Source organism: Pan paniscus, chromosome 1, assembly GCF_029289425.2.
Source record: "Pan paniscus chromosome 1, NHGRI_mPanPan1-v2.0_pri, whole genome shotgun sequence".
Classification (NCBI taxonomy): Eukaryota; Metazoa; Chordata; class Mammalia; order Primates; family Hominidae; genus Pan; species Pan paniscus.
This window is the reverse complement of record NC_073249.2, coordinates 207,297,352-207,321,692: the sequence shown is the minus strand read 5'-3', so window position 1 is coordinate 207,321,692 and position 24,341 is coordinate 207,297,352. Positions and strand designations below refer to the sequence as shown.

Here is a 24,341-nt window from a genome sequence, read left to right as displayed (position 1 = left end):
CACGCACTTCCCTGGATTTGTCCAGCGAATGTGGGGCCTGCCAACTCTGAAGCCCCAAAGACTTCATCTGGGCCCCTCCACCTCTCCTTGGACATAATGGCCGGTTGCTAATGTGTCTGTCTCCCTGACCAGGAGGGTCAGGGTGAGAGTGGATGAAGCCCAGGGCACCAGGGATTCGCAATTAATATTTTGGTTATTCATTCCAGTGTAAGACAGCTGGCCCCTCCACTCCCGCCTCTAACCCGACCCTTTGTGATTTTTATTTTTTTTATTTTATTTTTTTGAGATGGAGTCTTGCTCTGTTGCCAGGCTGGAGTGCAGTAGCTCGATCTCGGCTCACTGCAACCTCCGCCTCCCGGATTCAAGCGATTCTCCTGCCTCAGCCTCCCGAGTAGCTGGGACTACAGGTGCATGCCACCATGCCCAGCTAATTTTTGTATTTTTAGTAGAGACAGGGTTTCACCATGTTGGCCAGGACGGTCTCAATCTCTTGACCTCGTAATCTGCCCTCCTTGGCCTCCCAAAATGCTGGGATTACAGGTGTGAGCCACCGCGCCCAGCCTGTGATTTTTCTTTATCAAATTTATCACCACCTGACAACGTATTATAGGTTTATTTATGGTCTATCTCCCTCACTAGAGGAAGCTCAGAAAGGCAGTGGCTTTTGGGTCACATTCCCTGATATATCCTAGGACAGCACCTGGCAGAGCAGGGGTTCAATCCCTGTGTGCTGAATGAAACAACCCACAACTGAAAAATGACTTCAGCAGATTTTTTTGAAGGACAATATCATTTTATATAAAGTGAGGTCCCCAATATGCTCAAGAGGGCCTCCCTATAGGTGGACGTCATTATTGAGCACCTACTAAGCAAACTTAGCCCTGGTCCTGGAGGTCACAGGGGTTACAGTCAGGGTGGTGTACAGGGTACAGGCAGGAATTAATCCCAGCAATGAGAGTATAATTCCACCCTGAACTTAACCTCTGACATACCAGTAGAAGTCTTGTGGCCTGGGCATTTGGAGTACAAGTCTGGCTAGGGCTAAAATGTGAAGAATGAGAAGATGTTACCTGGGAAAAGGGAGGCAGGGGGTAGAAGTGGCCTGGAAGAGCAGGTGCAAAGGTCCCAAGGAGGGAGGGGTGGCATGCCTGGGCACAGAGGGCTGTTGATAAGTGGTCTGAGATGCGGCTGGAGGTGTAGGCCAGGGGACAGTGGTGCATAGCCTTCTGGTCCATGTAAAAGGTTTTTGCTCTTTTCCTTAAGAAAGTGGGAAGCCAAGGCCAGGCGCGGTGGCTCACGCCTGTAATCCCAGTACTTTGGGAGGCTGAGGCGGGCAGATCACGAGGTCAGGAGTTCAAGACCAGCCCAATATGGTGAAACCCCATCTCTACTAAAATACAAAAATCAGCCGGGCATGATGGTGGGCACCTGTAGTTCCAGCTACTTGGAAGCCTGAGGCAGGAGAACCGCTTGAACCTGGGAGGCGGAGGTTGCAGTGAGCTGAAATTGCATCACTGCACTCCAGCCTGGGTGACAGAGTGAGACTCTGTCAAAAAAAAAAAAAAAAGAGAAGAAAGAAAGAGAGAGAGGGAGGGAGGGAGACAGGGAGGGAGGGAGAGAGAGAGAAAGAGAGAGAAAAGAAAAGAAAAGAAAAGAAGAAAGAAGAAAATGGGAAGCCAGAGCGGGGTTTTAGGCAGAGGGTGGTACGGTGATATCAGGGCAGCTTGAAGCGGAGGTCGGCTAAATGGAAAGTGGATTGGATTTCACTCTCACCCCTTCTGCCTGCTGTCACACGTTCCAGAGAGCCAGTTCCCCACTCCTCATCAGCAGCCCCGGTTTATAATGTACAACACTGTTTACAAAACACACAGGCCAAAAGAGAACACAATGAGAAACCACCCACTGACATTTCTTAGGTCCCACGTTAGCCAGCCCTGGTGGCTGATCAGCCTTTGTAGCCCAGTGGTACCAGAGTAGAGAGAGATGGTCTGAGCCTTATGAGGAACTCTCCAGACCCCAGCTTTTGTGGGAGCTACATGCTGAGCTATGACAACCTAATCGATGAACTCCTCCTGTCCAACTCCTCCTTGGGCCTTAGGACTAAAAAGTATAAAGTCTCCCAAAGTGTCAGATACTGCACTGGGCCTTTTGTGGCTTCAGCTCCAGTAATTTTCACAACAACCTTGGAGACAGGTCATTTAACTTGCCTGATCCCACTCAGTTACAAAGCTGCAAAGCTAGCACCTGAGCCCATCTCTGTCTGATGCTGCACCCGAGGGCTTGAGGCCACTCTAATACCGATCTCTTCTGCTGTCTTCATGTACTTCACAGTTGGGGAAACGCCAGTGGTCTCCCCTGTGCCCAGCCCTCCCTCCCCAGGCTGAAGGGCAGGGCTTTATTCCACCCTCTGGAGTGTACTTCCTGAGGGCAGCGCTCCTTTTGTTCACTGCTGTATCCTCGTTGCCTAAACAATGCACACAGTAGGTGCTCAACAAATATTTGGTGAATGAACAAATGGATGTTCCCAAAGCTTAAAAGAGTTTCATATTTTCTGCAATGAACACTGAGTTAGGAAAAAGGGGGCTCATGTGCTGACTCCTACTTCGAGTTAGGTAGTAGTCTGGGATTCTAGCCTGGCCCTGCTCCTAATTCCCAGTGCAACCCCAGGGAAGGGCCAGGCTGGTCAGGGCAAAGGCATTGCGGAGGCCAACTCTGTGCGAAGCACTGGGTCAGGCTCTCCAGGCAGGTAGCCCAGGTTTTTATCTCTTGCTTCCTAGCTGTGTGGTCTTGGGGAAGTTACCTCACCTCTCTGAGCCTCAGTTTACCCAGCTGTAAAATCCACTCAAAAGTCAGCAGCAGTAATTCTTCCCTCCTGTAACTTCAGGCATGGGCACCAGAAGACATGGCCTCCTTGTAACATGAGGAGCCTGGTTTTTCTCCAGAGGCTCCCCAAGCCCTCCTGGAATTCTCTGTTTGAGAGTCTGCGGGGGGACAGGGAGACAGGAGGCGAGGGAGTCCTAGAGGCCTTCCTGACGGGGGCGTGGAGGGGCCACGTGGGGCAAGGGGAAGCACAGGGACCTCTTGTGACCTTGGGCAAGCCCCCTTCCTCTCTGACCTTGACCAGCGTCCTCATTTGTCAAGGGAGCGGCTGGGTGACCTCTAAGAACTCGGAGGCCGAGGCTGGAGTGGCCCGAGTGCTCCGCCCAGCCTCAGTTTCCCCCTCTGCCGCCCCCACAAGATTTCTAAAAGCACTTCCGGCTCTGAAAACAAACCAACCACCAGCAGGCGGCCTGGGCTTAGGGCAGGCAGCGCCAGGGAGCGCGCGGCCGCTTCCTGGTGGGTCCAGTGTCCCCGGGGTGGAGGGCGGGGCGCAGGGCAAAGGGCCCCGGGGCTGGGCCGGGCTCCGAGTGCCCCGCGTGGGGCCGGCGGGGAGTGGCCCAGCGAGGTGCGCGCCACCGTGGCCTGGCGGCTCCTCCGGGGCCCCCTTACCTGGAGGCGGCTGCGAAGGCGAAGGCAGAGGCGGCAAAACCGGCGAGCGGCTCCTCCCGCCCGGCCCCTCCCCTCCCCGCCGCGTCCCGGCCCCGGTCCCGGTCCCGGCCTGTCCCGCCGCCTGCCCCGAGCGCGCCTGGTCGCCACCGGCCGAGCGGAGCACTTGGGAGCGCGGCGCAGGGGCGCGGGGCCTTCCAGGCTCTGACTCGCCAGCTGCGGGTCCCGACCTGGCTCGTCCCACCTCTGCCCCACCTCCACCACCCATCGCCACAGGGGTGCCGGCCTCTGCAGGCGACGGGCCAGCCCGCGGCGCCACATCTGTGTGTGGGTCCATTTACCCTCCAGGAAGCAGCGAGACAGCGCGGCGCGGGAGAAGGGCCCTGCAGGGTTGGACTTCGCAGAAACTGCCCGCGAAGGACTCGGCCCCGAGAGTGGCATGCCCCAAAGCCACATTTTGAAGACAAAGTCTTCAAAAATGTATAATGTAAACAAAGAACCAGCCGCAGAAACCGCCTTCCCGCACGTGTATGCAGCACTTTGTAGTTTGCAAAGTGTTCAGATATCTAAGTTCTTCTTGATTCTACTTTCATTTTCCCTAACGCTAAGTTTGGTCCTGTCTCAGGGCCTCTGCCTGGAGGCTCCCGTGCCTGGGACTCTCTGCCTTCAGACCTTCCTTTCCCCCAATCCATTTCCTGCTTTCCATTCTGGTCTCTCGGGATGGGATCTGAGAGTCTTCCCTGAGCACCCAGCACATTCAGTCATTGAACAAATTTACTGAGCACCTACTACGCGCCAGGTACAGTTCTTTTTTTTTTTTTTTTTTTTGAGATAAGAGTCTCGCTCTGTCACCCAGGCTGGAGTGCACTGGCCCGATCTCAGCTCACTGCAACCTCCGCCTCCCGGATTTAAGCGATTCTCCTGCCTCAGGCTCCCTGGTAGCTGGGACTACAGGCGTGTGCTACCACACCCGGCTAATTTTTGTATTTTTAGTAGAGACGGGGTTTTGCTGTGTTGGCCAGGCTGGTCTCGAACTCCTGACCTCAGGTGACCCACCCGCCTCGGCCTCCCAAAGTGCTGGGATTACAGGCGTGAGCCACCGCGCAGCCCCAACTAGACTTTAAAAGCCCTGGAGGTGGGCGGGTTTAGGCTGCCTTGCTCTCCGCTGTGTGCCCAGCCCCAGGGACTGTGCCTAGCACTTGTAGGTGCTCAAAAGAAGCACTTAATGAATGGATCTCTTTCCCCTAGCAACCCTGTGAAATTTCATCACACCCACTCTGAAGGAGAGGAAACCGAGGCTCAGGTCCAGACAATGCAGAAGCCACAGAGCTAATGAGTGCCAGAGCTAGAGCATGAATCATCGTGGCCTCAGAAGCTGTTGCCCTTACTCCCAGTGAAGACAATCTAGGGTTATGGGAGGAAAAGGTACCGACGGGGGTCAGAGACCAGCATCCCAGCTCAGAGCCTGGGACTCACGCACCTGTGAAATGTTCCTTCCTCCATCTGCTCATCTCCCCACTGGCCAATCAGGACCAAGAAGGGCAGTTCTACCCACCCATGAAGTTATTGTGAGGGTCAAATGGGTCAATCATGTGCAGGCTTTAGGGGAATAAGGGGTTATATCTGAGCATGTGAGCTTTGTCAAGATTGAGAACTTCAGCCAACCCTCCTCTTAATGTCTGGCAGCCCCTTCCAGCAGATCAGCTTTGTGGGACTAGGCACCACTCTGCACTCCCCTGCTTTGCCCTGTCTCTAATTTGGTTAGAGACCTTGTGTTGAACACACTTGTCTTTGTGTATTGGACCCTGTTCAGCCATTGCCCAGCACCCAACCCTCACCCTAGTCGCCCCCACTGCACACAGTTCCTGATCCCATCATTGAGGCTATGGGTGGGAAAGATGGAGAAAATATGTTTACCCCTTTTGGTGTACGCTTTTGAGATTTTTTTAGGTTTGGTATTGGACATTGAAGAATTTTGTTTCCTCTAAGTAACTCTCCCCCAAAGGAATGTTTAGGGAGTTGTGGAAGGGGAAGCCTTCTAATGAACCATTGACTAATTCAACCAGGATGTGTGGAGTGGCTGGTGGGGTTCCAGATGTTGAGGGAGAATCAAAGTGTTTCCAGCAAAATCATGGAGCTTACATTCTGGTTTGGGGGATGGGTGGAGGGAGATGGACAAGAAACCAACTGATTTTATTTTACTTTATTATTATATTTTATTTTTTATTGAGATGGAGCCTCGCTGTGTCGCCTAGGCTGGAGTGCAATGGCACAATCTCAGCTCACTGCAACCTCCACCACCTGGGTTCAAGCGATTCTCACGCCTCAGCCTCCTGAGTAGCTGGGTCTACAGGTGCGCACCACCATGCCTGGCTAATTTTTTTGTATTTTTAGTGAGACGGGGTTTCACCATGTTGGTGAGGCTGGTCTTGAACTCTTGAACTTGACCTCTCAAAGTGCTGGGATCACAGGCGTGGACCACCGCACCTGGAAAACAAACTGATTTTAATCTGTTTTACAGAAAAAGTAAAGCAGGGAGGTCACGCTATAGAAGATGAAGCAGTCAGGGAACCGCTGCAGGCGATCTTTGAGGAGGCTATCAGGTTACAGGGCACAGCATCCAAGGTAGACCCAGCAACTGCAAAGGTCTTGAGGTGGGAGTGTGGTTGGCCCTTAAAAGAAAACGATGTGAGAGGAGAGTGGAGAGTGCTGGGGGAGAGTCCTGGATGAGATGAGATCAGACAGGTAGTGGGGGTCGTATCACTGTGAGCTTTTAAGAAATGCTGATGAGGGCTGGGTGCAGCGGCTCCCGCCTGTAATCCCAGGACTTTGGGAGGCCAAGACGGGTAAGTCACTTTAGCCCAGGAGTTTGAGACCAGCCTGGGCAACATGGTGAAACCCTGTCTCTACTAAAAATCCAAAAATTAGCCAGGCATAGTAGGGCAAGCCTGTAGTCCCAGCTTCGTGGAGGGCAGAGGTTGCAGTGAGCCGTGTTTGCACCACTGGACTCTAGCCTGGGCAACAGAGGGAAACTGTCTCGAAATTTAAAAAAATACATATACATATATATATATACACATATATATATACATATATATACACATATATATATACATATATATACACACATATATATATACACATATATATACACATATATATATATATATATATATATATATATTTGCTGATGCTTAGGCTAGGGTTGCCAGATTTAGCAAGTGAAAATAGAGGACTCTCTGTTTTATTTCAATTTCAGATAGACAATGGATAATTGTTTAATATGAGTATGTTCCAATACTGCACAGGATATACTTATATTAAACAATTACTTATTGTGTATCTCAAATTTAAGTATAGCTGGGTGTCCTGTATTTTATCTGGTAACCCTATTTGGGCCCCACTTTCAGAGATTCTGATTCCATTGGTCTGGGATCTGGCCAGGCATAGGTGTTGTTCAGAAGCCCACAGGTATTTCTTTTCTTTTCTTTTTAAACAAAAAACAACAACAAAAAACCTGCCCAGGAGTGGTGGCTCACGCCAGTAATCCCAACACTTTGGGAGGCTAAGGTGGGCGGATCACCTGAGGTCAGGAGTTCAAGAACAGCCTGGCCAACATGGCAAAACCCCGTCTCTACCAAAAATACAAAAAAAAAAAAAAAAAAAAATAGCCCAGTGTGGTGGCAGGTGCCTGTAGTCCCAGCTATTGGGAAGACTGAGGCAGGAGACTCTCCTGAACCTGAGAGGCGGAGGTTGCAGTGAGCTGTGATGGTACTGCTGCACTCCAGCCTGGGCGACAAAGCAAGACTCTGACTCAAAAAAAATTTTTTTTTAATTTTTAAAAAACTTCAAAAAAAGGTTTTAGGTTTAGGATACATGTTCAGGTTTGTTATATAGGTAAACTTGTGTCACAGGGGGTCCGTTGTGCAGATTATTTCATCACCCAGGTATTAAGCCTAGTACCCAATAGTTGTTTTTTCTGCTCCTCTCCTTCCTCCCAACCTCCACCCTCAAATAGGTCCCAGCATCTATTGTTCTGTTTTCTGTGTTCATGAGTTCTCATCATTTAGCTCCCACTTATAAGTGAGAACATGAGGTATTTGGTTTTCTGTTCCTGCATTAGTTTGCTAAGGATAATAGCCTCCAGCTACATCCATATTCCTGCAGAAGAAGTGATCTCATTCTTTTTTATGACTGCATAGTATTTCATGGTATATATGTAACACATTTTCTTTATCCAATCTGTCATTGATGGGCATTTAGGTTGATTCCATGTCTTTGCTAGTGGCTCACAGGTATTTCAAATGTGTGAGCGGGGCCAGGAGCCACTGATGTAGGGCCTTGTCTACTCAGTTAGGGATGTGGATGGAGAGTTGTAGAGGGTTGGGGGCAGTGAATTGACATCACCTCACCTTTTAAAAAGATCCCATTGGCTGTTGTGTGGAGGGCAGAGAGACAAGAGTGGACAGAGGAAGCTGATTAGGAAGCTATTGCAATAGTCCAGGACAGAAAGAGGCCTGTATTTGTTGAGCACCTACTATGGCTAGGCACAAGAGCGTATAATGGAAACAGAGGTTACTGGGTCCTCTCTTGGCCCTACCCCGTTCAGAATTTCTCAGGGATGTGGGAGCCTAGGAATTTGTATTAACACGCTCCTCTGGTGATTCTGATGATCAGTCAGGTTTGGAACAACTAAATCATTGGCTTTAATTTTCCTGGAAATTCTAGCAATCACCATGAATACTGCTTAGGGAGCACTGTCCTTATTGCTGGCTCCATGTACCTTCCATATATACCTTCTATCCTTCAACCCTATGCAGTATATATGATCATTAGCCCTATTTCTCAGAAGGAACTGAGGCTCAGAGAGGAATAACTTGGCCAGGATCACCGAGCTACAAGGTGGCAGAGTCAGGATTTGAACCCAGGTCTGGCTGATTCTGCTATCCTGCCCTTGATATTTACGCCTAAATATCAATACAAATTAAAGATATTTAGATGAGTTGCGGATAATGGACCCTCAATGGGAGAAGCCTCCTTTGCTATGTCCCGTTGATGTCTCTCCTCCTAGGACCGACGTGAGGGCTGGCCTGGCCTGGGTGTTTGTTGAGTGAAACTGAATTCTAGGGATGATTTCACTGAGGGCAGCCCATATTCTTTCCCACAGAGGATCCCTGTGATGCTGTTGTGCTGAACTTGAGACTGAATGAGCCAGAAGGCTATTTATGGTCACTTATTTCCTTACAACACTCAGAAATAATCTGAGCTCCCCTGGGGAGGGATTGGACACTCCCTTAGAGGAAGGCCAGGGTGGAGGTAACTTCGGACGATTTGTGGTTACCATGGATGTGACATTGCTGAGCAATCTCTTGTTTGTGTTTCCAAGCCATCTTTGACCCAAAGAACTGAATAACTTTATGTTAATTGGACCATCAACTGGAATTGGCAGAGCTAAGTCTTGGGGATTTGGAGTCAAAGCCATTTGGGTTAATAATTCCCCTCACTGTTTTCTTTTTTCTTTTTTTTTGAGATGAAGTCTGTTTTTCACCCAGGCTGGAGTGCAGTGGCTCCATCTTGGCTCACTGCAATCTCTGCCTCCTGGGTTCAACTAATTCTTCTGCCTCAGCCTCCTGAGTAGCTGAGATTATAGGCACACACCACCACGCTCGGCTCATTTTTGTATTTTTAGTAGAGGCGGGTTTTTGCCATGTTGGCCAGGCTGGTCTCGAACTCCTGACCTCAAATGATCTGCTCACCTTGGCCTCCCAAAGTGCTGGGATTACAGGTGTGAGCCACCACACCCGGCCACCCCTCACTGTTTTCATGTGTTAGGTAATAATTTCATAGTCTCCTGCCATATCTCTTACACAGAGGCTTGGGTCATGACCTCTACCTGCTTCTTATCTAAGAATGCTTTGCACTTGCCCCTGGTCTGATATTTTCTAATGTGTGAGACCCATATCACTGGTGGTACATGAGGTGCCTCTAGCTGGTACATGAACCTGCATTAAATCACCTTGAATCGCACAGTAAGAAAGCAATTCCCTTCAATCCTTGTTCTGTTGGGATTATTTGATGCTATTGAATCTTTAAAACTCCTCTAACATTTGCTAATCTTTCCCTTTTAATGAAGGAAAATAGGCCTCAGCTCAAAGCCTAGCTTTAGACAGCCTCACAGCTATCTAAAATATTGAGTTAGGATTTAATTATGTTGTTTATTTAGTAAACTTTTTATTTTGGAAGGATTTTAGATTGACTGCAAAGAGAGTTACAGAGTTCTTATCTAAGAACCATATACCTTTCACCCTGTTTTTCCCCAGTGTTAGCATCTTACATAAACATATGGTACATTTGTCAAGACAAACAAACTGGTATTGGGTATTGGTACTTACTGTTAACTAAAGTATGGAATTTATCAGTTTTCTATTAATGTCCTTTTACTGTTCCAGAATCCAGTCTAAGACACCACATCGCATTCAGTATTATTTATTTATTTATTGAGACAGGGTCTTCCTCTGTTGCCCAGGGTGGAGTGCAGTGGCACAATCATGGCTCACTGCAGCCTCTACCTCCTGGGCTCAAATGATCCTCCTGCCTCAGCCTCCTGAGCAGCTGGGACTACAGGTGCGCACCAGCACACCAGCTAATTTTTATATTTTTTTTTGTAGAGACAGAGTCTCACTAGGTTTGCCAAGGCTGGTCTCAAACTTCTGGACTCAAGTGATCTTCCCATCTCAGCCTCCCAAAGTGTTAGGATTACAGGTGTGAGCCATCGTGTCTGGCCAGCAGGACTTTATTAAGGAATGCTGGGGGCAAGCAGGGAGAAATCAGGCCCAGTATTAAGGAGAAGCCAGGTGCTGGAAGCCTTGCTAAGGAGGGTGTAATTTACCTTGAGGGCAAGGAGGAACCACCAGTTTTAAACAAGGCTGAAATTTGTTCTTTTCTGAAGGCCCCTTTCTGGCTGCAGTGTAGAGAATGAACTTACTGCAGGGCAATGCTGGAGGGAGTAGTGACCAACAGAGCCAGATGAAGGCTTTCTCTCCAGGGCAATTCACAAAGCTCTGAAACCCTCAGCGCAGCAAGTGTGGACAGAGCAGGCATCTCAGCATAAGATTGAACCAGGCCAGGAGCGGCGGCTCAGCACTTTGGGAGGCCAAGGTGGGCAGATCACGAGGTCAAGAGATCGAGACCATCCTGGCCAACATGGTGAGACCCCCGTCTCTACTAAAAATACAAAAATTAGCTGGGATTGGTAGCGTGCACCTGTAGTCCCAGCTATTCGGGAGGCTGGGGCAGAAGAATTGCTTGAATCTGGGAGATGGAGGTTGCAGTGAGCTGAGATCATGCCACTGCACTCCAGCCTGGTGACAGAGTGAGAATCTGTCTTAAAAAAAAAAAAAGAAAGATTGAACCAGATACCAGAGTCTCAGACCAAGCTCTTAGACCCTATAGTATTATTATATTCGGTGTTACTTTTTAAAAGCTATGATGTATGTACAGAAAAAGCACATAGAGGATGTAAGCACTGTTTACAAATAATTATACAGTAAACACCCACCTGTATAACTACCACCTAAGTCAAAAAATAGCCAGTGCAGTAGCTCATGCCTGTAATCCCAGCATTTTGAGAGACTGAGGCGGGAGGATCCCTTCAGCCCAGGAGCTCAAGACCAACCTGGACAACACAGCAAGACCTTACTAAAAAAAATAAAAATAAAAAAAAATTAGTTGGGTGTGGTGGTGTATTCCCATAGACCCAGCTACTTGGGAGGGTAAGGCAGGAAGATCTCTTGAGCCTGGGATTTTAGGGATGCAGTGAGCTACGATCGCACCACTGCACTCCAGCCTGGGTGACAAAGCAACATCCTATCTCAAAGAAAAAAAAATAGAACATTACCAACATTACCAGTGTCCCAGAAGCCTCTCCCTAATCAGAACCTCCTTCTCCAGAAGGAGTATCGCCTCCAGAGATACTCTCTTCCATTATTTTTCAAGTTTCATTCAGCTTTTTTACTTTAGTAAATATGTGTAGATCCTGTTTCCCTAGGTTGTGTGATGGTGATGGGGGTGGGGGTGGTCAGGAGTGTCCCTTAAATTGTACACCTTCCCAGGCACCCGATAGGCTGATGGGACAGGAGGGCACCAACTCTGTGTTGAGAACAGTGCAGGTATTGTATATGTCATCTAATCAGATTGCCATAAAATCTGTATGAGGCAGGCCTGATGAGCCTACATTTCCCAATTCAGGGAAAGCACACACCATACCCAAGGTCACACAGAGCATAAATTGTAGTTGTTGGTTTTTGTTTTGTTTTTTTGTTTTTTTGAGACAAAGTCTCACTCTATCGCCCAACCTGGAATGCACTGGCACGATCTTGGCTCACTGCAACCTCCGCCTCCTGTGTTCAAGCTATTCTCCTGCCTCAGCCTCCCAAATAGCTGGGATTACAGGTGCCTGCCACCATGCCCAGCTAAATTTTTTTGTATGTATTTTTAGTAGAGAGGGGATTTTGCCATGTTGGCCGGGCTGGTCTTGAACTGCTGACCTCAGGTGATCCACCCACTTTGGCCTCCCAAAGTGCTGGGATTACAGGTGTGAGCCACTGCGTCTGGCCCTAGAAGTTGGTTTTGAACCCAGGTCTGTCTTGACTGAGGGCCTGTTCTTTCCTTGGCTTGTTCTGATGGGGGTAGGGGAAGGTGAGGAAGGATGGGAATGACGCGGGGTGGCAGGGTGATGGTAGGTACGGGGACTAAGAGGGGGCTTTAGAGCCGGACTGGCCTCCCTGACTTCATCTCTCAGCCCTGTCCCTCGGGCACATTGCTGACCTTCTCTGACCTTCTCTATGCCTCAGTTTCCTGCCTGAATAGGGGTTTTGTGTTGATTCTATGAGAAAACATGTAAAATGCCCAGCACAATAAATCATCACACTTACCTCATGGGGTTGTTGTGAAGAATACAAGAGTTAAGTTTAGTTCAGGAAGCTTTTAGAACAGAACCTGCAGGGGGGAACCACTCATGAGCATTGGCCACTAATACTGTTGTTCTTTTCCCTTTCCCGCACGTTCATGGGTGTGCACTGAGCTGCAGTTGCTTTGAAATTGCTGCATCTACAGTGACTTTGCAGACTGTTTTCTTCTGCAGACTGACTCCAGTGAAGGGCTCTGGCTGGGTGTCTGGAGAACTAGAGCCTGTTTCTTCTGGGGATCATGAGGCCAGTGGAGTGGAGGCTGGCCTCGTCTAACAGTGGCGGCCTGAGCTCCACTCCATGTTTCCTGTCTGACCCCACTTGTAGGCAGAGCTAACGTGGGCACCACCCTCTTGGGCCTGACATCAGGACAGCCTCCCCGCAAGGTCAGACTGCCTCTTAGGTGGGAACGTGTGGTAGGAAGGCTCCCGACCACCTGGCCTGTGGCATTGCTTCTCCCCTGGCCTTTGGAGGGGCTGAGGCCTATGGTGGGATTTTTCAGCAGCCGGGATCCTGGACAGCTCCTGTATTCAGTCAGGGATATTGGTTGCAAGCAACAGAAACTGATTCAGGCTATCAGAAGAAAAAAAGTGAATTGTAGAGAAGGAACCTGAGACTTCAGTGAATCAACCAGAGGGGAAGCACCAGACGTGGGGACAATCTGGTTTGCTGCAGCAGCTGCTGCAGCCACTTTCAAATAGTCATTTCTCCTTGCATCACCAGCTCCAGATTCAAAGTACTGGAAAAGAGCATCCGACTGGAATAACTTGGATCAGGGGTTAATAATTGGGAACCCGGCTGCACAGCAGGAGGTGAGTGGCAGGCAAGCGAGTGAAGCTTCATCTGTATTTACAGCCACTCCCCATTGCTCACATTACCACCTGAGCTCCGCCTCCTGTCAGATCAGCGGCTGCATTAGATTCTCATAGGAGCATGAACCGTACTGTGAACTGTGCATGCGAGGGATCTACACTGTGCACTCCTTATGAGAATCTAATGCTCAGCATCTATTAATTTCCCTACCTCATCAACTAAGATTGAATATCCTGCTCAGGACCTGGCACAGAGCAGAACCTCAAGAAGTATTTGTTGAATAAAAGAATGGATGGATTCTAGATTCTATGGTGTGGGGTTTTTTGTTGTTGTTCATTTGTTTGTTTGTTTGAGACTGACTCTTGCTCCGTTGCCCAGGCTGGAGTGCAGTGGCACGATCTTGGCTCACTATAACCTCCGCCTCCCGGGTTCAAGCAATTCTCTTGCCTCAGCCTCCCAAGTAGCTCAGATTACAGGCTCATGCCACCATGCCTGGCTGATTTTTGTATTTTTAGTAGAGACAGGGTTTCACCATGTTGGCCAGGCTGGTCTTGAACCCCTGACCTCAGGTGATCCGCCCACCTCGGCCTCCCAAAGTGCTGGGATTACAGGTGTGAGCCACTGCGCCTGGCCTCCATGGTGTTTTGAATTCTCCATAGAGTTCTCTACTCTGTGGAGTGCTCCCAGAGATACACCCTCCCCCACTTTAAAAAAGTGATTCCAAGATACTCTAACAAAAATATAAAGTTCATGGGAACACCTCCAGGCACATTCAAGAGCTTGGATCTGACTTCTGTTTTTAATGAGCTTGATGCTTTTCCCACAGCCAGAGAAATTGCAGGAAAGTCCTTCCTTCCCAGAACGGCTCTGCTTTGCCACAGATAAAGAATTATTTGTTTTAAGAAAGCTTGAAAAACTTCCTCCAGTCATTTGAAAAGGGGTTCCAACAATGAACACGAGGCCCCAGCAATAAATCAGGTGAGGCAAGGAAGTGGCTCTGGGAGATGGGACAGGTAGATTCCCACAACCCTCTGTCCCAGGCACCCACTAAATCAGGAAGTTGTCACTGAATGAGAGGATGCCAGTGCTTCTTAATTCTTCAGTCTTAGGGGCAGGTGACCCACATAACTTGATCACTTACGGTGTGCTGCAATGTTCCATCTGGTACAGCAAAGCGACTCAAAGCCCAAACTCTGGAGTTAAACTCCTACAGTCTAACCTTGGCCCCACCACTGTCTCACTGTGTGATCTTGGGCATGTTCCTTCACCTCTCTGTGCCTCAAAGTCCTCACTGATAATTTGAGAACAACAATAGTACCTCCTTTATAGCATATGTGATAATATATGTAATACACTTTGCAGGGTGCATTTAGATAATGTCAACAATTATCATATTATTGAGGATGCTGCTGGTGCTGAGGCTGATCATGGAAAAGGTGAATTCTAGTGCCCAGGTTTATTAAATGTCTGTTCTCATCATTCCCACTAGGGATTTCTAGAACTCAATCCCATCTCTCTGTCTCTCCCTGTCTTCCCCTCCCTTCTTTATCTCCTTAGTGCTCAACCATGGATTATTTCGCTGATTCCCCAGCAACCCTAGCAGGTATGTATCATAACCTCAGTTTCACGGGTAAGAACCAGAGACGTAGAGAGACGAAGGGACTTGTAAGTGGAGAACTGGAATTCAAGCCAGGTATGTCTGCCTCCAAGGCTGCTGCATGGGGAGATGGACCTGATGGGAATGAAATTTGGCCTCTCCCCATAATTTCTTTTCATCGTTAGAAACTCCCTCTAGGACCTAGGCTCAGACTTCACTGCCAGACTGGCCTGCCCTGGACAACACTCCACACTCGACTGGCTGCCCCCTGCTGGCTGTCAAGCTGAACAAGCCCCAAGAAACCCATTTACCCAAGGAGGCCAATGGTGGCCGACAAAAGCAGTCCATTAGACAGTGGCTGCTCATCCAGCAGCACCCTGAATCCTCACGGAGGCCCCAGGAAGAGTGTATCCCCCACCTGCCACTTTACAGGTGACCAAACTAAGGCTCGGAGAAGTTCCGTAACTCCCTCCTGTCGCATACCAGGTCAGAGCTTGGCTTTGAGCCCCGGGCTGGCTCTCTGGTTTGTCCAATCACATTCTTTTGCAGGATGTCTATTTCCTCCTCTGTGTCTATTTCCTCTGCTCTCTTCCAGGGTGGCCTGGGTTGATTCTGGCCTCTGGTGCTCTCTGTTCCCATGCCACCCAAGGCCAGAGGATGACTGAGACCAGCTGAGCTTCTAAAAGGCTGGTGATAGCAGTGTCCAAACAACTTTGCCCAGGGGGACGGAGGGCACATTGGTTGGGGGCCTACCACATGCCAGGAATGAGGACAGGAAATCTCACTATTATGAATCACTATTACAAATCTCACTATTTTCTGATTTTCACAATGTGAGATTCAGGGAAGTAAAGAGACCTGCTTAAGGGCAACGATGGGGCAGGTGAGGTCTCAAACCTGAGACTGTAATGTTCCTGCTGGCCTAACTCACTGCAGAGGAGGCTAGAGCTGGGAGGTAGAAGTCTACAGGAGAACCATTCTATTTTTATCATTTTATTTTTTATTTTTTTATTTTTAAATTATTTTTTTGAGATGGAGTCTTGTTTTGTCACCCAGGCTGGAGTGCGATGGGACAATCTCAACTCACTGCAACCTCCACCTCCTGGGCTCAAGTAATTCTCCTGCCTCAGCCTCCTAGGTAGCTGGGATTACAGGTGCCCGCCACCATGCCTGGTTAATTTTTTTGTATTTTCAGTAGAGATGGGGTTTCACCATGTTGGCCAGGCTGGTCTTGAACTCCTGACCTCAAGTGATCCGCCCGCCTCAGCCTCCCAAAGTGTTGGGATTACAGGCATGAGCGACTGCGCCTGGCCTATCATTCTCTTTTCTTTTCTTTAGCATGGATGACAGATTCTAAAATTCTCCGGCCTCTCTGAGCAGCTGACTGCTGGAATTTGGAGGCTCCTGAAATTAGTTTCCTGTTCTCTCCATGCACTTCTCAAAAACCCTCAAGTGGTGACCAGATCCCCACTTATTTGGGAGTTGTACACAAAGGAAGCAGCATCATGAGGCAGAAGGAGCCCTGGGTTATCTCGAGGGAGCTCAGGCATTGACTGTGCAACCTTAGGCAGGCGAATTCACCTCTGTGATCCTCAATCTCCTCCTCCGCAAGAGAGAGATAGTAATGGCCTGTACTTCATAAGGTTATTGCGAAGATTAACTAGTGCATGGAAAGCAGTTATTGCAGTACTTGGCACAGAGTAAGTACTGGATAAACAAGTAACCACCATTATTATGGTAGAAATGGTGTCATTAGCAACTAAAACATTGGGGGGAGGTTTTGATCTTGGCGAAGGGTCTGAGAAATATTACAGATCGAATAGAAGTGAAGTGAGTTGGAAGGGAATGTTCCTTGCCTATCCCACTGGCAGCCATCCCAAACTGACATGCCCGGGGCCAGCTCAGGAAATGCCCAGTGACCCTCTTCAGCTTGGGAGACATGGTGTTCTTCAGGCCCACTTGGTCTGGCTTAAAGCCGTGGGTCTGTGCATGCCCACACACACTCATACTGTCTCAGCACCAGTCGCCATTAGGGCCAATGGCATGGGTGTCGGACTTGCCCTGAGACAACAGCACTCCTCTGAGGTTTCAAGAATGTTTCCCATTTATGGGGCTTTTGGAAGGAAATAGTATGTCTCCTCCCATCCTCTGCTCATCTGCACTCCCACATAAACACCCGGCTGAGGCCTGCCCCTGGCAACCATGGAAAGTCGTTTCCCCCAGCCAATGCCTCCCCTGTGTTAAGAAGCAGACATGGTGGAAAGAAGGCACAAAAAAAGCTTGCGACTCACAGGGTGAGGTGGGAAAAGTGGGGTTATTGGTGAGGACCGTTGCATTTATGGGGCCTCTTATCTTTATGACAAAAGCTTAACTAGTACTTGAGATGCAATAACAAAGACAGTAACATCCATAAAGATCTAGTTCTACCGTGTGGGACTGTGCAATAGATGGGCAGCTGGCCCCGCTGTATGTGGACTGCAGTCCTTGTAACCCCGAGATTTGCTGCTAAGTCAGGGCCTAGTGGCACGGAGTGGGGAACTCCTAGTGAGGATGCTGGGAGCAATTCCCAAACCCTGCCCTCTCCACCCCTCCCCATCTCTGCCAGCTAAATGTGGGACTCCGCCTGCAGCTTCAGAAACACCATCCCTTCACACACATTTTGTCTCCCCAACCCTAGGGTCGACTCCATGGGAGACCTAAACAACCAGGACACTTGCCGAGGCTAGGCTGGGCATGAGATGCTCAGTGTTAGAGGAAGCACAGTGGGACCTCCCCGTGGACCCCAAGCTCCCAGGAGGGAAAATGTGTAACAAAGGGAAATGTGAACCAACTGCTGCCCCAAACCCAAAAAAACAAAGGAAAACAAGAAAACAAAACCAGCTACATAAATTGCACAAAGAATGGAATTCCAGTTCTATTCTACAATAGCATCAATACTGCAATACTTTCATCAAGTTATATAAAGAAAAACCAAGAACATTGGAATAAGAGGAACAGGAGCTTCCCCCATCTTGTCGTGTTCAAGTAGTTTGTGTGTGCTCCCCTAGCCCCCAACAGTTTTAGCTATGCTATCCCAAGGGCAAGTGCAAGCCTGTCATCCAAGCGTGTAATTCTTGACCCAGGCTGGCCATCTCGGTTGTGGCTTGCAAGTCCCGCTGGCATGTGATTTCCCAAAGGAGCCAGTCTTAGTCCGTAACCCCTTACCCTGTTCATTGTGGAAGTCTGGGGGCCCAAGGGCAGAAAGGGCTGCAGGGATAGCCTCGTCAGAGGGCACTCAGGCAATGGAAGAGATGTGGCTGTGTTTCTGCTCTCTGCAGAAGAGAGTCCTGGAGGAGGGCCAGCAGCTGCCCCGGGTGCTGGGGAGACAGCAGAAGAAGGTGGACATCAGCAGGGCCAGGGCGATGATGAAGGTGAGCACCCATCGTAAGACACCCGGGTAGATGAAGGGCCCGATGAAGATAATGAGCAAGGCCAGCAGGAGTAGGTGCGCGGCCAGGCGCCGGGCTGCCACGTGGTTTGCACTTACTTCATCCTGTCCATCCTCTCCCACCAAGCTGGGGTGTCCTGCTGCCAAGTCAGCAGGATCCACCAGCCCCTGAGGACAGAGCGATACCTCTGTGCACGGCTGGGCCAGCTGCCCCACCACCGCCTCATGGTCGCGCAGGCTGCAGATGAGGCCCCCGGGGACGGCGGTGACCTTGCGGCACAGTGGGCAGGTGATGGACCAGGTGTTGTCATGCACGCACAGCAGGAGCTTCAGGCAGATGGCGCAGAAGGCATGCTGGCAGGCCAGCAGCTTGGGCAACCGGGGACAGCTGTAGGGCTCCCGGCACACCAGACACTCCAGGTCACATTCTGTGGAGCCAGAATGACCCCCAGCAGGGGCCACAGCGGTGGTGGTTGTGGTGGCTCCTGCGGAGATGGGCTGGGACTGTTGCAGGGTCTTGGTGCAGGCCATTCTGGGCACAGGGACCGGTGGGACACTGTCGCTCAGCACCTGGGCATTGGCAGAGAGTGTCAGCTGGCGCCGCTGGGACTTGGATGGAATCTGCCCCTCCTTTTCACTCTGGCCAGGTGCCTGTTGACAACAGCTGTCTGACACTCCTCTCTCCCAGAGCTGCCCAGCTTGTTTCTTGGCTTACGTTGTCCCTTCAGTTATTATTATTTATTTTCTCAAAACCTAGGGTTAATCAGTAACTTGCGGGTCTGGAGACTTTGAATTGCCTGATAGGAGGGCAAAGTGGGCAGGGTCTAGTGAATCAGGACTTTCCTGTTGGGGCCAAGTACCTGGTGGGTGCCCACAGAACTGTGGCTCAAGCTTTGGAAGGCAGCAGAATCCAACTCTCTCACCCCCACTTCCCAGGTCCCTGAACCTTTTACTAATTTTTTTTTATTTAACTTTTTTTTTTTTTTTTTTTTTTTGAGACAGAGTCTCATTCTCTCACTCAGGTTGGAGTGCAGTGGCGCGATCTCGGCTCACTAGCATCTACAAATCTGCACAATAAACAGACAGCCCTATGAGTCGGACATAGGTGGATTGGTGGACCCTGCTTTCTCAGACACAAACTTTTGGATGTCAGGATGAGTGGAAAAAAGTTTGTTTGCACTTGGAGCACATTTACAGGCAGGTGGCCTTGGAAAGAGGAGGGGAGAGGTGAGAAAAGTGAGTGGAAGGAGGACAAAGCCCAACCCAACGCAGAAAAACAAAACCACATACAGCGCACAGGTGTTTGGCACCTGCTAGTGTATTCATTTCCTTAGAGCCACGGCTGTTGTATTCACAGTTACGGGTGTATGAACTTCCCATCGGTGCCCTGCTGTGCACTTCACATGCCTAATCACAGGTGTCCTGTTTTGTGCTAGGCATGCTGCGTATCCAGTAGTACTAAGAACAGCTGCCATTTATTTGGGCCTACTCTAAGCCAAGCCCTGTGCCCGGGGTCCCCAGCCCCCATTTCCCGGAACCCTGATACAGCCTTGTAGGGAAGGCTGGGAAACAAGGGCAGGGTGTGGTCAGGGTAGGCTGCTGGCTGCCTGCCAAGGGGCCTTCCATGGGGCAGGACCTTGTGGAATCTACCAGCGTCCAAGGTCTGGTTGAATCAATTTCATTGGTTCATTTGGACACAACGGGCCCCAGCCGGGTGGCGTAGGCTAACAGGACTCATGTGAGACAGGCAGATATTAGTAACACAGCAGTTAGGAAAACGTGATTTCCTTACTTTGCCCTCAAGGGCAGATGGTGGGGTGGCATGTGCACTCCGTCAAACAAATGTTTCATTCAGGCCACTCTGAACTCAGAAGCCCGTGTGAAGGATCCTTTGGTGCTCATGTCACCTGCCAAGGGCCACACAGAGTCCTGTGCCTCTGATTCAGCTCTTTCCCTTACCCCAGTAGCTGGCACTGCAGGCCACCCTCTGTGTCCTGGAGTCGCCAGCCCCAAAGGGGCTCCCTCCCTTGTGGGATCGGTAACTCCCGCCTCCCCACTCCCCCTGGGCCCTCTATCTCTGAAATCCAATTCTCTCACCATCCCATCCCATTTCTTCTCAACCTGTAGCTAGACCATCAGTTACCTCTGTGAAAGGAAAATAAATCGTGGGGCCCCAAAATCACTAAGCCACAGGGGAGAGTCAAGCTGGAAACTGCTTAGGGCCAACCTGCCTCCCATTCTATTCAAAGTCACCTCTCTGCTCACTGAGACAAATGCATATCTGATTGCCTCCTTTGGAGATGCTAATCAGAAACTCAAAAGAATGTAACCATTCTTATCCACCTATGACCTGGAAGCCCCTTCCCCACTTCAAGTCTTCCTGCCTTTGCTTTAAGTTGCCCCACCTTTTCAGATGGAACCAATGTTCATTTTACATATGTTGATTGATGTCTCATGTCCCTCTAAAACGTATAAAACCAAGCTGTGCTCTGTTCACCTTGGGCACATGTCGTCAGGACCTCCTGAGGCTGTGTCACGGACGTGTGTCCTCAACCTTGGCAAAATAAACTTTCTAAATTAACTGAGACCTGTCTCAGATACCAAGGTATAGATACACATCTATATCACGTTTTCCCCCAGATCAAGCTGAAGGGGGCCTTGGATCTAGGCATGTTTTTTCCCCCATGCCTAGCATTCTTTCCCCTTTTTTGGGTAACAGTTCTCTGTTTTCACTTTGGGCAACCACTGCTTCCCACCGTCATTCTGTGCTCACGGAGAGGGTGATGTCTGGCTCCAGCTCTCTGGAAGTGGGGCCCTGATACAATTCAGGACAGGCCAGTTAGCATGCTCTGCTCTGCTAGCTGCAGCCATTGGTTTGAGCGTAGGCATATAATCGAAGCCAAGCCAATGAGATTCAATTCTGAGACTTCTGTTGGAGCTCTTGAGAAGTTTCTCTTTGTGCTGGGTTTCCAAGTTAGAGGATGTAACCCTGGGGCTGCCAGGACCACAGTGTGCAGAGAACCTGCTCAAGAGTAAGGTCAGCACAAAAGAAAAATGAGAAAAGAATCAGACAAAGGCCTGATGATGTTATTTGAACACCTGAAGCAGGACACCTAGCATTGGATTTTTTCAAGGATATTATAAACCTATAAAATCTACCCTGATTTTTATTCTTCAGTCAGTTCAAATTGAACTTCTGTCCCTTGCAAGTGAAAGACCTCTATGTAACACAGCAATAGATGAAGAAAAGAAGCCTTTACTTGCTCTCTGACAAAGGGTCAGGCATTGATGAGACAACCAGACTTTGTACACGGACAAGAGTGACCGAATGCCTGTGTGTTACCATGCTAGAAGATATTCTGTGTTTTCTCTGCTTTGACTTGCATTGCATAATGTTATTTTCTGTTTGTGAGACCCTAGGGTGGGTTAGGGATGAGAGGAGAAAAATGTGTTGAGCCACATTCATTTATAATAGAATAGAAAATCAGGTGGGCCACACAGTGATGTTGGCTTGGCCAGTGTCCCTCTCACTTTTTTTTGAGATAGAGTCTCGCTCTGTCTTGCCCAGGCTGGAGTGCAGTGGCACCGTCTTGGTTCACTGCGACCTCTGCCTCCCGGGTTCAAGCGATTCTCTTGTCTCAGCCTCCTGAGTAGCTGGGACTACAGGCGTGTGCCACCACACCCGGCTAATATTGTATTTTTAGTGGAGACGGGCTTTCACTATGTTGGCCAGATCGGTCTCAAACTCCTGACCTCAGGTGATTCGCCTGCCTCAGCCTCCCAAAATGCTAGGATTACAGGCATGAGCCGCTTCACCCAGCCGGCCAGTGCCTCTCTCTCTAGCCAGCTTAATGGGAAATCAAATTGTCAGAAGGTAGCTGAGTGAGGTTGAAATCAGACCAAGGGAAGTTATTTGGGGTTAGAGCCTAAAAAATAACCTTTTGACATCATTGGGCAACCACCATTAAGAAAACATATTGGCTGGAACAACCCAAGTATTACAGAAATAGATAAAGTAGAATGTGAAAGTTCATCTTACTGCAACCGCTGAGAAATGACCACTGTTAACACAGCATTCCTTCCTGTTGTCCTCGTCCTACCATCTTGGCTTAGGAACAACTTTGTTTCTCCAAAGTGCCTTGCCTTAACTATCATCAGCACTGACTATAGCTGGAAATCTGGCTCCTGTCACTTTACCAGCTATGTGACCTTGGGCAAGAATTTTAACTTCACTGCAGTTCAGTTTTAAAATTTGACAAAATGGAGGCCGGGCACAGTGGCTCGTGCCTGTAATCCCAGCACTTTGGGAAGCAGAGGTGGGTGGATCGCTTGAGCTCAGGAGTTCGAGACTGGCCTGGGCAATGAGGTGCAACCCTGTCTCTACTAAAAATACAAAAAATAGCCGGGCCTGGTGGTGCATACCTGTAGCCCCAGCTACTTGGGAGGCCGAGGCAGGAGGATAGCTTGAGCCTGGGAGGTGGCAGTTGCGTGAGCCAAGGTCGTGCCACTGCACTCCAGCCTGGGTGACAGAGTGACACTCTGTATTTAAAAAAAAGTAAATAAAATAAAATAAAACAAAATGGAGACATTAACACTTGAGGAAATTATGGAAGATTATTTAAGCCCTCCACCCCTGACTACAACCTGCTCACCGGAGGCTTAGTAATTTATGTACTTTGGGTTGTAACTGACCTAGGTGAAATTGATCTCTTCCAGGGACATGAGATAAGACACTTTGGTGACCGATTTGGCCAATGCTTCTTGAAGAGGAGTGAATATGGGCAGAGTCTGAGGTGTAGCCTGAAGCAGATCTACCCCAGGGGAATTAAAAAGTGTCTCCGGAGACTTAAAATGTTAAATTCATCTAGGTTTCACATTCTTCTCCATGTTATATTTGTGCTTATTGCAACATTAGAATCCCGAAGCATGCACGAATCCTTCCAAATCTCCAAATAAAACATATTTGTTTGTTTTAATTGCTGTACAAATATGAACTCATTAATCTTGAGTAAAGCTTTTTTTTCTTTTTTCATTTGAAATGCAGTTTCTTCCATCTTATGGCTTCTCACAGCCCTGGGGTCATACGCACTCCATCGTGAGAAACACAGTCTCATGTTGGGGTGAAATTTCACGCCTAGCTGCAGGCTGGGGAGCCGGAGCCAGTCCTGTTGAGGAAGATCATCTTGGAAATCACATGTGCAAGGAACCACACACTCCTGTACCTTTGCAAAAACATGTCTGATCTGAATTTTAGGCCTCCCGTCAAGTCAGAAAGGAGTCAGATGGCAGCACTGTTCTGAGATCAAACTGTCCACTCATCCTTGGCCTCTGTCCTGATCAGCTGACCCTCACCCCACACTCCAGTGAACACAGGGAGCCAGGTCCCAGCCAAACGCCGCGTTGCTCTCCACTCCTCCTTGCCTTGGGCTGAATGGAAACCATCTCAGCTCACACTCCTGTCCCAGAATTCTTGCCTCTGTGCTCCTTAGAGCATGGCAGGCTCCATCCCTATTTGCAGCCCCCCACCCCCACCCCCACCCCTCACCAAGAATCTGCATGTCTGAGGATAGATTGCCAACGAGACAGAAGAAAGGGATCTGGAACCAAAATGACAATAATGAGAAAATGATGACCGTATAGAGAGAAAGACAGTGTAACAGAGATAGTGAATGCCTCAAGCACAAACTGCAGGAAGTTGGAAAACTACACTGTCTTTCTTTTTTTTTTGAGATGGAGGGCACTCACTGGGCTAGAGCTCTGAACTCACCACCGACAGGCAGTCAGTGGCCGAGTCGCTTAACCTCTCTAGGCCTCAGTTCTCTCCGTCTGTGAAAAGGACACCTGCCCTGTCTCCTTACTGGGGAGCCAATGAAATGACTGAGGCTTGTGAATGGGGCAGGGGGGGCCATTACTACTAGTGACCTCACTCCCTGGACTCAAATCTTCCATCTGTCTTTTTTTTTTTTTTTTTTGAGATGCAGTTTTGCTCTTGTTGCCCAGGCTGGAGTGCAATGGTGCAATCTTGGCTCACTGCAACCTCCGCCTCGCGGGT

General features: G+C 49.2%; 2 protein-coding genes across 13 annotated transcripts in view; both read right to left on the bottom strand.

Moving 5' to 3' along the window:
* TMCO4 (transmembrane and coiled-coil domains 4) overlaps window positions 1-5,219 on the bottom strand; it is a 120,446-nt gene extending 115,227 nt beyond the window's left edge. Inside the window, exons 1-3 of one of the 12 annotated variants that reach the window (XM_063594446.1) lie at window positions 3,828-5,219; window positions 2,806-2,981; window positions 1,774-1,852 (exon numbers count right to left, since the gene is read on the bottom strand). The gene's annotated coding sequence lies outside the window, so the exon portion shown is untranslated. Of the gene's footprint in view, window positions 1-1,773; window positions 1,853-2,805; window positions 2,982-3,489 lie in introns of all 12 variants that reach the window. The other 11 variants (XM_063594437.1, XM_063594449.1, XM_063594451.1 and 8 more) reach the window with 11 other exon arrangements.
* An 11,957-nt stretch (window positions 5,220-17,176) lies between these two features.
* Window positions 17,177-20,064, bottom strand: RNF186 (ring finger protein 186). Its single transcript, XM_003814417.5, has one exon. It carries the CDS (start codon window positions 18,818-18,820, stop codon window positions 18,137-18,139), a length of 684 nt encoding a protein of 227 aa, XP_003814465.1. The 5' UTR covers window positions 18,821-20,064; the 3' UTR covers window positions 17,177-18,136.
* Window positions 20,065-24,341: the final 4,277 nt, after the last annotated feature.